We start from the raw sequence: 13649 nt of genomic DNA on the forward strand, positions 1-13649 counted from the left end.
AAGCCAGCAAAGGAGAATCTCCCTTATGTTAAATTGTTAAATCCTTCTTGTGATTTCAATCTCTCTGAATTCGAGACCCAGATCTAAAGAGTTCATGTGACTAGGACAGGCCCAACCAGGGAATCTACCCATCTTAAGGTCAACTGATTTGGAACAAGTCAGAATGGCCAAATCCCTTCACAGTTGCACCTAAATTAGTGTTTGATTGACTAACCGGGAGGGGGTATGTGTACACCAGGGGACAGGAATCTTGGGGTCCATCTTAGAATTCTGCCCACTACACCCCACAGCTGCCTTCCTCAAGAGGAACATACAGAACTCCCGTTGTTTGGCTGACGAAATCAATCACACTGAAACATCGAATGCCAGAGGAAAGGGGCATGACTGGCACTTGTCTAACTCTGTGCACAACAAAGTACATCCCTGTGGGTCAAAGATCCATGTGAACAATGAAACAGCAAAAAGCTGGGGGAAAACATCTACGTGTACAATGCGGGGGTCAGACAGACCTTTCTGACCAAGGATCCAAACTAGGTATTTTTGATTCCAGCGTCTGCCTTCTTGACCTCCACAATATGGCCCACCAGAGGATCAGTCATTCGCCGGCTCTACAAATGGATTTTGAGTCCTCTAACCTTGCCATTTCTTTTTATGTCATTGTGATTAGAGTACGGTTTGGCCTTGGGTGTTCAACGGAACAAAGTGAACTGGCCATAGCCTGAGTAGTTGAGCCACTAAGGGGAACTGTTGATGAGCACCATGCCTAAAAGAATTCTAAAAAACTGTTCTCCCTCCCTCTGTCTCTCTCTCTTTCATCTTCCCACCTGCTGCTGTGATTCAGGCGCATTATACACGACTTGCTTGAGACTGAAGAGATTTATATAAAAGAGATTAAGAGCATAATTGATGTAAGTAGAATGGAGGGGGGCGTATTCCAACTGAAGACGTTTTGTTGCACAAAGAGATTCAAAATAGCTGCCATTTGTCTCCAGAATTCCCCCCAACGTTTCAGGTCTTTTAATTTCACAAGTGTCTTTCCAGTAGGAATACGAACATTCTTATGTCTATTGATCCATGTTAACTAACTTCCAAAGGGTTGTGCCAACTCATGCTGATTCTAGCAATGCCCAGCGAGCTTCACCATATGCTTACCAACAATGGATATGATAATTGAAATGTTTTTGATAAGTTAATAAGGGAGAATTGTTTGTCATTGTAGCACTATTTGCTTTAGAGTGGAAATGTGTATTTTCCTAAGGGGAAACATGAGGAATAAACTATATGTACAAAGTTATAATAGTTTTTTGTTTTTTGTTTTTTGTTTTTTTTTTACTATAAAATATCAGAAGACAACTAAATATCCAGTTAAAAAGTGAATGGTTACTCAGTTGGTTAGAGAGCATGCTCTCAACAACAAGGTTGCCGGTTCAACTAAGATTGAAAGGACAACAACTTGACTTGGAGCTGATGGGTCCTGGGAAAAAACACACTGTTCCCCAATAAAGTCCCAGAAATACACACTGTTCCCCAAGAAAGTCCTGTTCCCCTTCCCCAATAAAATCTTTAAAAAAAGGTAATGGTTAATTAAGTCTGATATACATGCTAAATGAAATCTTATTCAACTTTTACAAAATAATTATTTTGAATAATATGTAGCAACACTGAAAAATGCTTATAAGATTAAATTAAAAGCAATATATGTAGAAATTTACAAGCAGACTCTAGAATGTATATGGCAAAACAATATAAATTACATATATATATGTGTATATATATATATATATATATATATATATATATATATATATATATACTGTGATTATAACCATATAAAATAAGCTTTTAAAAAGTCATGAAGGTAGTATAATAAAATAGTAATTGTGTCAGGTCATAACATGATGGGTAAATATTTTCCTTTCACACTTGACTTGTATAACACAAACATTTTAAAAATACATTTGTTCTTTCTATAAAAATGCCATTTAATTATCATTGCCAACAAACCATCTCCTTCTGGGAAGACGGATACATGAGTAAAATAATATCAAAAGAAAGTGTTTGATGGAATGGCTTTCAGGGAATATGTGTGCCATATTCCCCAATTATTTTATTAAAGTTTGTTTCCCTGGAGTAGGTAATTTAGATCATCTCTTAATGTTCCTATCTGGAAAACCTACCTTGTTTCCACCTCTGCAGGGATATATCACTCCAATGGATTTTATCTGGCTGAAGCATCTGATTCCAGATGTTCTTCAGAATAACAAGGACTTTCTCTTTGGGAATATTGAAGAACTTTACGAATTCCACAACAGGTATATATAATAATTCAAATTATCAGGAAAAATGGAAAGTAAGAGACAGATGGAAACCAGAATGATAGAAGTTGGAGATGAGAGTGTTTAGATATTTTCAGGCTTAAGTAAGTAGCCCAGAGTCAATGGGTTGGGTTGGGTTGGGATGAGAAGGAGGGGAGAAGTGCCACAAGATCCCTAAGGAAGAAGGGAAAGGACATTAATGGAGTGTGTGCCAGGGGCCAGGCACCAATGTTGTATTCATTTGAGTTCTTATTTATCTCTTTCTACACCAGCATTTACTGATCACCTGTTTGGTTTCAGGCACCGTGTTCAGCATTGGGAATACAAAGATGACCAAGACACCACATTTGCATACCTATTATCATAGGGTAGTGCTGGGAACGAGGGAGTTAAAAAATGCGAACTGTCTCAACAAGTGCTCCTTTTAGCTCATGGCTACTTGGGTGCTGCATTCCAGAGAAGTAGAGGTGGAAGGGACTTTGGAAATCATCTTCCAACCCTTTCATTTTACAGATGAGGAAACTGCGCCTTGTTTATTCACTTTACTCACTATAATGACCTCAAAATCACACATCTAATTAATGGAAAGGAAAAGAACCACAGTTGTATCTTGACTACATGTCATCTCTCTTAGTCTGTTGTCAAAACTGAAATAAAAATCTTGTTTCTGCTACTTTCCCTGGAGAAATTATGCCACCTCTTTGAACCTCAGATTTCACATTAACCAAACCTTTATCTTGCAAGGTTTGGTGGAGGATTAAATGAGATCTTGTTTGCAAAGCACTTAGCTCATGCCTGGTTTATAGAAAGCGCTCAGTGATTATTGGTAGTAGCAGTGGCAAGTGCAGCAATTTTTATTAACATTATTATCATGTCATAGGGAGCCTGGATGCATCCATTCTGTCTGTGGCTAGTGCTTAGAATGAGCAGAACAGCTGTGGGTGCTTTGAGGGCATCCTAGTAATGTGACAGATTACATTTTTTTCTTCCAAATCAATGTGTTGAAGATGAGTCAAGAGCAATAAAGCCTGGAAAACAACATTTTTATAGGCACCTCTTAAAACCTCATATGATTTTACTTAAAAAGAAATTGTAACCCCATGTGTGTAAAAATCAAAGCATACTTTCCTTTCCCTAGGACTTTTCTAAAAGAATTGAAAAAGTGCATTGAAAACCCTGAACTTCTGGCACGTTGCTTTCTCAAGAGAGTAAGTCTGTGTTCCCAATAACTTAAAATAACTGTGATTAAAGTCAGCTTTTAATTTTCTGTGTACGTAACAAGGACTAACAGAAACACCAATATCTGAAAACTTCCATCTGCCTTTTGAATGCAAAGCAGGAGTCTTTCGCAGTACGTCCCCCAGTGGATATGAGTCCAGTTTGTCTGAGCTCACACTGATGGCAGGAACCACTTACCAGCCTGGCTTCTCGCAAAGCCCGGTAAATGAAAGACTGGCCCCCCAGGCAACCCAAAGCAGGTGACCCTGAATGACTCTGAATGACTAAGCTAACCTTTTTAGGACAAGAATCATACTGACATTCCTCACTAGCTATATTTATGCTCTCAAGAGAAGTACTGATGTTAAACTAAAAATCCCCCCAAATGTATTTACTTCCATTTTATTTTTTACAGCATAGAGGGCGGTTAGAAAATGTTAAATCTTGGTTTAGCACCCAATTTGTGAATGTCCTATCCTACAGCAACATACCTCTGACCACCTCCCCTTCGAACTGCACACACCTCTTCCCTCTCCTCGCTTCTCCACCTCTGCCTTGGGCAATAAATAGGCTGTTTGGGCCAGAAGTTCTTCCTGGGCTCTGCCAGAGAGAAATGTTTTACCCAACACCATTCCCACCAAGGGCTTTCTTCCCTGTAGGAGGACTATGCAGACCGTTGGGTGCCTTCCGCTCTCTAAGTCTTTCCCATTTCTTCTCTCTCCCCTGGCTAGCCCTTCTTTTCATGCACTTCCTTGTTTTTCTTTTTGTGAGGCTGAGACAACAGGTCAAACAACTTCAAAATTTTCAACAACCCAAATTTTGACTGATACAGTTTAAGAGCAGTACTTGTGATAAACTGAAAGCAAGCAAACAAAAATCCCCAGGTTTCAAGGTATTCGACATAAGGCAAAAACAGAGCCTTCAACCTACAGAGCTCCTGACTAGCTTAAAAAGCCCCTTCTGTGGCCCTCTCTGGGCTTTCCACCACAGCCCCATGAGAGGTTTTCATCAAGTGCTAGAATTCAAGATAGTACACTAAAAACTGTTTTGTATTCGATCTGATTAATTTCTTTTTGAATCACTTGTATAGCATTATTAATGTTATATATTATACTATTTTGCAATTTTGCACTCATCAAACTACCAATGTGAAATCTAGTTTCAGAGTTTAGAAATATTCTATAATTGTTTATGTTGTTATTGCAAAGACTTATTTAAATTTTTGAATGAGAAAAGGACCGAATTCCTGTGCGGATAAATGGATGTTATCCAATAAACATTATCCAACTATGAGGAAATGGTCAGGGCGTTGCTAACTGAACATCTTTTCTTAGAAGATTTCCTCTCCTAAAGTTTTACAAAGCGTTTTATAGTCCCCCATGTTGAGAAACAGAAATCATTAATACAGACCACAAAGTCTGCATACAAGGTCTGACAATTAAGTTCGCGAACTCATCCCAGAAAAAGTGCTACATACCTCATTGCTGAATATCACTATGGTCACCTTCGAAGTACTCCCCTTGGGAAGCTATGCACCGACACCAGCTCCTAGTCCACCCTTTAAAGCAATTTTGGAACACTTTTTCTGGAATGGCCATCAGAGCTGTCGTCATATTACCCTTGATGTCCTGAATGTCATCAAAATGTCTTCCTTTTAATATTTCCTTTATCTTCAGGTAAAGAAAGAAGTCATGGGGGGCAGATGAGGTGAGTGATTTGTTTACTGGCTAAAAACTCACAGACAGTGCCATGTGAGCTGGTACATTGTCATGATGCAAGAGCCATAAATTGCTGGCAAAAAGTTCAGGTCATTTTCGTTTTTTTCATGTAGTCTTTTCAGCACTTCCAGATATTAATCTTGGTTAACTGTTTGTCCAGTTGGTACACATTCATAATGAATAATCCCTGTGATATCAAAAAGGTTAACAACATTGTTGCAACAAGTTCATGAACTTAATTGTCAGACCTCATATAATCCTATATGATTTATTACATTGGAGACAAAATACAGGTAATAAATTCTTATGAAGCACAAAGTTATTACTCTGGGACAAATGGAGTGATTAAAAACCACAATTATCTAATCTTTGAGAATCCTTGAGGGAATTGACTGCTGCTGTGCAAAGACTTATATTTGTTAGACAACAAGGTGGGCCCATCATCCTTTATTTAGTATAGCAGTTTACCTTTTCTCAATAGTATTTGCAGAATACCACTCACCATGGAAATGAATTTCGAAATACTCCTCCTGCCAAGCGTTTTAATCAGATTCTGTAGCCTGTAGCATCCAGGGAGATTCTGCCCCAGAGACCAACCTCTACATACAATAATACTTGTTAGTGGTTTCCTTTGAGTTCCATTTGCCCAATCGGACTCAGGAAATGTAATTTCTTATCTAAGTCGAGACACTTGCTATCTGCATGACCTCAAGTAAGTCACTTAAACCCATGGAGTCTCACTTTTCTCCTCCATACAACAGGCTTAATAATATTAATATGTAAATTTGTTGTGGAAATCAGAAAATAATGCATGCAGAAGGGTTCTACAAAATAAAAAGTGCTTTGACAATAGTTACCATTGGTTGGGTACTCTGTATGTATCAGGCATTTGTTGAGAGGTTTCTGTACGTTATCTCATTTAATCTCACAGCAATCATAGGAGTTGAGTGCTGTTGTGAGCCCACTTAACAGATGAGAAAACTGAAGTGTAGGAATGTTAAGTAACTGACTTCAGGTGATGTAGTTTGTAATTGACAAAGCCAAGAACTGAACTTGGATCACCCACCACCAGTGCCCACAGTCTTAATTAATAACCAATCATGTCTCCCTGAGTGAATATGAGCAATTTTTTTAGCCTCCTGCTTTATTCTATGGGGAGGTAGGGGGAATCGGGCACTTGCATATGCTGCTGATTCGTGCACATCCTTTCTCTAAGGTAGTTTGGACTGAAGAGCAAATTTAGGTCAATGGTTGAGTTTTGGTACTTGAAGGCCTATAATGCTCTGTGTTGCTGAAAGTACGGGCACATGACCAAGAGATGAAGGTTTCAGAAACACAGGTTTCAGCTCAGCACCCACCAAGAGCACCAGGTCCCCTCTCTGTTACTGGGAGAGTTTGAGGAAAGATGGCTGACTGTTGAGGATGTTTCACTGGGTGGGCAGCTGGATCTCCAAAGTCTCCTTCAGCTTCTGAGAATCTTCCGGTGGTGAGTGCTGAAAGCAGTGAACGCTTGAATTCTTTTAGAAGCTAACGGCCAATGTTTTTGTGCTCTGACAGGCCAAATGTGGGTGAGATGCCTTCATCAATTTGTAATGTTTTATAAGCCTGGCCCTCAGAATGGCAGGCATGTTCCCCGTGTCTAGGCTACGATGCTATGGGAGCCACTGAGTTTAACAAATATATTTAGCATGGTGCCGGTACATCAAAGGCACACAGTAGGTGGTCTTGAGTGAATGCAGCATGAATGTATTATTGTCAAGCTCTGAATTATTATGCTAGTTTCTTAACCTGTCTGTACATTTCTCTTCCTAAGTGAGTGTGTGCGTGTGAGAGAGAGAGAGACAGAGAGAGAGAGAGAGGTTTCTCCTGGAGAGAGTAGCAAAGGACAGAGTTGCTGTAGTTCTTATGGTGAAATGACCACTTACAATCCATGAGGACAGGGGAAGAGATACGGAAATGGAAATCATTCAGTGCAGCAATGTGTTTGGAAGTAGAATAGACAAAGTTGAAGCTGGGAGGGGAAAAATAGCCCATGTCCACATGAAGGACATCAAGAGTTGGCCTTAGCAGAAAGATAGGGACACTGAAATCTAAAAGGAAGTGACCACTTGGGCTTCTCTGCCGGAGCAGCGTGGGTGCTGTGGCAAGCACAGGTTCTCCTGATAGAGCGGATGAAGCCGCAAGCTGACTCCATAGACTTACGGTAGTCTTTCTGTCTGGGGTATTGGCAGATGTGGGCCCGCTCCCAGTTTTTGATACAATGAGAATGTGGGTCGCACAGGAGCTTGGAATCCCTGTTATCTCTAGCTCTGAGCTAGTCATGTGCCTTTTCCTTCTCAGAGTCTTGTGCTGCAGGTTGAAGGTGATGTCTGAGGCAGAGCTGCTGCTTTGGGGCTTGCCCACATGATTTAGATCTGTGTTGCTTTGTCCAAACTGCCACATTTTCCACCTGGGATGTTTCTCTCTCGTGGTTGTTTCTTAGGTTTTTCCCTAGAGTTGGTGTCATGATGATGTAAAAAGGGAGGGTGGGGAGAGAGAAAGGAGGGGCCATCACTCCTTTCTGTTAGTTTTACCACTCACTGAAGAACTATTTTAGAAAGAAAAAAATAACTATTTGGGGGAGATACTGGTGTCCTGAGTAAAGAGCGAAGGAGGAATGATACAGATAAAACCCAACTCCTGTTCATGAATTTACTTCTTTATTTACCAGAGTCCTGAAACTGTTCTCACAGCACTTTGATCGTATCTGTGCGTAGTGCCTATGGTTGCTCATAGCCCTCTTTGTGTCTCCCCACCGCATACACACCCCAACATAAAATTGCTTATTGTGCTTCCCCACTTCCTCATACATTGAATATCTCAGGCTTGTTGAATGAATGAACTTGTATTATCCTGTCCTGAAAAAGCCTACCTGATTAATTTGTTCTAATTTTTCCCACTCAGAAAGAAGATCTTCAAATATATTTTAAATACCATAAGAATCTGCCCCGAGCTACGGAAATCTGGCAAGAGTGTCAAGACTGTGCCTACTTTGGGGTAATGTTGAGATGACAAGGTCTCCCACAAATTGCTTTCCCTGGACAATGTTTATGTGCATCAAAGTTTTAAAGATATCAAAATTATGAATTAAGCAGAGAAATTAGCATGAGGGTTGATGTTCATTGAAAGTCTCTCCTATTTTGAAATCGCATACTGGAAGTTTCAACACTGCCCTGGGTCTCTGTGGGACAGGGCTGTGAGGTGCAGCTGTAGCCTCGTGAAAAAACCAGAGTTCTCTTCTAGGATGGGTTTTAAAATGGAAAAAATCAGAAAAAGGTTACACTTTGGGGCTCCTTGGAATGATATCGATAAGCCATCATGTACCTTCGAGGCTCAAAATGACCTGAATACACCCTACCACACCCCAACTCGAAGACCGGCTACCTCCTTTTCAGAAGGATTTGAAATGCCCCACTGTCTTCTAGTGGACTTGCTTTCTAATAGAAATAAATGGTCCTGCTTCCCCGGTTGCCTATAAAAATACTAGCCGAGTTGTCCCCTTTGCCCTTTCTCTCATTCCACACACTGTTCCTGAGGGACTAGACAACTCAGTAACATCACACAACTGGTCGGCACAGCTGTGCCTCTGTCCAGTAAGAGCCCATTTTCTTTCTTATGTTTAAATGCTGCCACTTTTGTTCTCTGTGTGTGTTGTTTGTTTTGTTTTCTGTTGTTTCTGTTTGGTTTTCAAAGGTATGCCAGCGCCAACTGGATCACAGTCTCCCTCTTTTTAAGTACCTCAGAGGACCAAGCCAGAGACTTATAAAATACCAGACGCTGTTGAAGGTAAAGTCAGTAAGACGGTGCTTTTCAGTGTTGGGAAAACAGATGCCTGCGCTGTGCTGTGTTTTTCCTTAGACACGTAGAGTTGTGACTTTGTCTTCCAAACGCAAAGGTGTCTATCCTCTGGGCTTTTTCTGTCCTCCAAGTCTAAAGCAGCCCTCCTCCATGAGGGGTAAGACCCAAGAATCCTAAGAGTTGAAAGAGACCTGGGAGCCTGGCTAGTCCAGCTTGCAGCCGGGACATGAATCTCTAAGGAGCCCGGCTTAGGGGAGGAGAGGTCCTTGGGAGCAAAGTGGGGAAGGCAGACGCAGCCACACTGCAGACAACCGGAAGGGTGGGGAGGCAGCCAGGCCGCTATTCTCTTGTAAGATACCTCGGGGTAAAATACCGTTTTTTGGCAAGGAGCTTCAGACAGGAGAGCTCTCCCACACACCCCAAACAGGACAGGGGGTGCCATCAAGGCTGCTTCCCCGTGTGTGAGCTGAGGCGAAGGTTTGGGCCACTCCTCCAGGTTGTGTTTTGAATAAGCAAGCAGCTCTTGCCCAGTTGGTACTATCTCTTAAAACAAAAACAAACAACAACAACAACAAAATGAGCCACTGCTGTTTACTGGGTACCTTCTCATGTGTATTTCTTATTTAATCCCCACAATCAGATGTGTCAGGAAGGCTCTGGGGTGTGAAGAAACTGGGGCTTGGGGAAATTAAGCTCATGGCCCAGCATTCTGCTCTCAGAAAACATTACCCCTTTCAGCTTTGCATCAGCAGTCCCAGCGGGGCTGGGCCGGCTCTGGCACCACCAGTTATAGGATTACTGGCCCTCTTAGGCCTTGGCTTTCTTGTATGTAAAATGAGGATACCAGAACCTCCTCCTTAGGCTAGCTGGGGGAGCAGTGAGTGATGCATGGAGAGAGCTCCCAGGACCTGTAACCATCGCTGTATACATGAAGTTGTCACATTAGTGTCTGCATGAGGATGAAGACTCATTGGTTCTCCCCATGAGTGGTATCTGTGAGCATGTTTTGATGCAGTGCTCACTGAGGGCCTCACAGTCCTCTGACTGTCCTGTCCTGACTGTCATGAAGTTCCACCACTGGGCTCATTGAGGAGAGGGCAGAACCTACGGTGGGGTCTTCACTCGCTGGGCCTGGCTGCCTCAGGGACTGAAGGGCTCAGGTTTTCCCACTCAAGTGATGTTGACACAACAGCTAAGTTCTGTACCATGAACAGCAGGCTGTAGGGCATAGTAATTAGAAATGCAGATTCGGGAGTTAGACCTGGTGGGTGTGGATCTGGGCTCTGACAGCTGTGTGACCTCAGGCAAGTCACATAACCTCTCTCTGCCTCAGGTTCCTCATCTGTACAATGAAGGTAGTAATAATACTTTCCTGGTATGTTTTTTTGGAGCATTCTATGAGGTAATACATGTTAAAAATACTTAAATGATTTTGTTAGCTTTATGTCGCTGAGGAAACAAGAGACAGAATCACTATAAAATGTTCCTTGGGGGTCTGTGGGGAGCTGTGGGAGGCTGCTCAGGGCAGAACAGTTTTTCCCATCGCAAAACTTGCTAGGTGCCTGGAAAAACAAGTTCAAAGGTCTGGCACAGCTGAGAAGAGAGCAAGAACGTCGTGGTTTTCTCCACCCTGAGGAACGAGCTCATTCTGCAGGGCCTAACTTCAGCTTCTTTGAGAGCATGGATGTGGGACCCACTGCCTCACAGCTTAGAAAGGATCGTGGGATCCTGATGTGGGAGCGCTTTTCTAAGCATGACAGAAAGGGGAAGGAATGATAGATTATACCATTAAAAATGAACTCATGAAAAATTGGGGGAAATGTTATACTAGCAAGATGTGTGACAAATGTTTAGAGTGCTTAATAGTGAGCACATAGAAATTCATAATAAGAAACAAAAGAGATGATATCTATGAAATGCTTAATATCTGAGATATTGTAAAACTTAATAATCATGACAAAGATGTTTTTTGAGTACAGAATGCCTAATGAGTCATGACAAGTCAATTAGAGAATATTGATATATATTATCATCAGCAAACACTAGAAATACATATATGTAGGGACAACAGGAACTCACTTTCATCGAGCTCATGATTTCTGTCAAATAGGCTAAGTGATGGATGGAAACTATCAAATTTAATGTAGAGAATTTTTCTTGCCTGGATTTTGTTTGATCAAGGTATAGTTTGGAAAACGGTGCGTTATTCATTTACTGTAAGTTTTGCTTATTGCAAGGATATTCTAGAATAGGTGTTCATGCTGACTTTCTGTGTAAGAGCATTTCCAATCATAAGAGCAACATTCATTTGTCATCTTTTAAAAAAAGTTAAATAGGTTACTATTTTAAAAAATAATTAATAGGGAGAGGTTGGTAAATGGTACCAACTTTCAGCAATAAAATGAATAAGGTTTGAGAATCTAATGTAATGCATAGCGACTACAGTTGGTAACACTGTATTGTATAATTGAAGTTTGCTAAGAGAGTAGAACTTAAATGTCCTCGCCAAAAAAAAAAAAAAAAAAAAAAAAAAACAGAGAAAGAGAAATATGTGAGGTGATGGCTGTGTTAACAAGTTGGGGGGAATCCTTTCACAGTGTAAGCTTATTAAATCATCATGATGTACACTTTAAATAGCTAACAATTTTATACATCAGGAATACCTCAATAAAGCTGATATTGAAAAAAGAAATTAATAAGAAAGAAAGAGCAAGGGACATAGGCAATTTACAAAAAAATAAATGCTAATAGCAAATACTTTTTTGAAAGTTCTACCTCACTAGTTATCTGAGAAATTCAAATTAAAACAACAGTAAGGTAGGATTGCTCTGATGATTCAATCGGCCAAACCTTTTGATTCGATGTAGTGTTCAATGTAGGTTAGGAGCAGGTGAAACAAGGTTTCTTAAGTGGGGGGCAGGAACATAGTCCTTCTGTACAGAACTCGGAAATATGCACGAAAACTCCTAACTTTGACAATTCCATTTCTAGGAATTGATCCTTCGGAAAAGTTGTTAAATCTAAATATTTAACAATGGAGGAGATTAATCAATTATGATTTATCTACAGAATGCAGCACGGCCACAACCAAAACCATGTTTTTAAAAATACATAATACCATGAGAAAATAAACTTTCACGATATGTTGTTGAGTGAAAAAAAGCAGGCTGCAAAGTAGTATGTCCAATATGAGTCTATGTTTGTGGAAAGAACTCTTTCATTCATGTGCCCTTCATTCATTCTTGTGTCTCAGGGTTCGCAGTTATTTGCATGTCCTCTCTGCTCAGAATGTGTGGTGGGGCTCCCTCTTACTCATGACAAATTCACATACATTCTCAGTTACTTTGTCTGAACGTTGTTTGCACAGTAGATTTAGTTGGCATTCTATTTTTTGATTTTCAATAAGGCTTTTGGGTTAATGCAGGGTCTGCTGGATTTTAAGTCTCCTGAGGATTTGGAGATAGACCCAGGTGACCTAGGAGGTTCGTCTAAGGTACTGGATGTTAAATATTGTTTTATATAACTAACTGTTAATGGAATTTGCCCATGGGTGGGAGGATTTATGACAGTTTTGTTTTCCTTGCTTAAGATCTTTATTGTCTAAATTTTCTAAAATTGCATGTATCCTATAGTTCATAGTCAGGAAAAAAAACAAAAAAAAAATTAAAGGCAATTCAAAGTGGGATTTGTAGCAGGATTAAATAGTAATGTTTTCTTCCTTTCACATAAAAATGTTCTAACAGGAATAGAAGACTGGAGGTAAATATGATAAAATCTCTACTGTGGTTTTCCTGCATGGTAGGATTGTGAATGATTTACATTTATTTCTTTATATATCTAATTTGTATACATTATGCCCTGTTCCCCTCCAAGTGAGTGTGTTTGTGTGTGTGTGTGTGTGTGCGCGCGCGCGCGTGTGTGTGAATTTTAAGAGAGACAGCCAAGGTTCCCTTGGAGGAAATGAGAGCCAACCAGATGAGGAAGAAGAAGTCTGGTTTAGCAGTGGAGTTTCTTTTCAATTTCCTCTTGAATACTCTGGTTTTAACAAGAAAAATGTGAGGCATGTGTCTCAGGGTTAGCAGTCGTTTGCATGCCCTCTCTGCTCAGAACGTGTGGTGGGGATCCCTTGAAATTAGAAGAAGCTCCAGACTCAGGTAATAATTTTATAGCCTGGAGCAAGGAGAGCTAGCCCAACTTAGAGGGCTTTAGTAATACTTGTACGGATTTTTCTGAGCCTTACATTATCAAGGTAAAACTAGGAAGGAGAGAGAATAGGAGCAGTTGAATCTCTAAAAAGAAGTTGGGTAAAGAGAAAGATGGCTATGTAAGAATGTTTAATCCTTTACTGATGACGTTACTAAGTCAGGTGAGAGTCTGCTGTCTTTCACCAGGACCTGGAGCATATTTATTTTGAGGAAGAAGGTAAGAATCCATGACAAATTGTTTAATGGAGGCAGCATGCTCAGCTCCACTTATCAGTCCTGTCACTCATATCTACGATCCAAAAATGCTAATCCCCAGCGCTTTGGCAGAAATTAAGAAAATGCCCAACCCTTTGCTG

The 13649-nt window shown here is 40.6% G+C and overlaps 1 protein-coding gene across 5 annotated transcripts in view; it reads left to right on the forward strand.

The window, feature by feature from the left end:
• MCF2L2 (MCF.2 cell line derived transforming sequence-like 2) overlaps nt 1-13649 on the forward strand; it is a 213319-nt gene that overhangs the window by 161014 nt on the left and 38656 nt on the right. For 4 of the 5 annotated variants that reach the window (XM_033121699.1, XM_033121707.1, XM_033121731.1 and 1 more), the window contains 6 exons: nt 842-908; nt 2197-2312; nt 3454-3523; nt 8195-8287; nt 8984-9076; nt 12513-12581. In XM_033121699.1, coding sequence (XP_032977590.1) covers nt 842-908; nt 2197-2312; nt 3454-3523; nt 8195-8287; nt 8984-9076; nt 12513-12581 — 508 coding nt within the window. The remainder of the gene's footprint in view (nt 1-841; nt 909-2196; nt 2313-3453; nt 3524-8194; nt 8288-8983; nt 9077-12512; nt 12582-13649) is intronic. The other variant, XM_033121716.1, reaches the window with a different exon arrangement.

The sequence above is a fragment of the Rhinolophus ferrumequinum genome, chromosome 2, assembly GCF_004115265.2.
Source record: "Rhinolophus ferrumequinum isolate MPI-CBG mRhiFer1 chromosome 2, mRhiFer1_v1.p, whole genome shotgun sequence".
NCBI lineage: Eukaryota > Metazoa > Chordata > Mammalia > Chiroptera > Rhinolophidae > Rhinolophus > Rhinolophus ferrumequinum.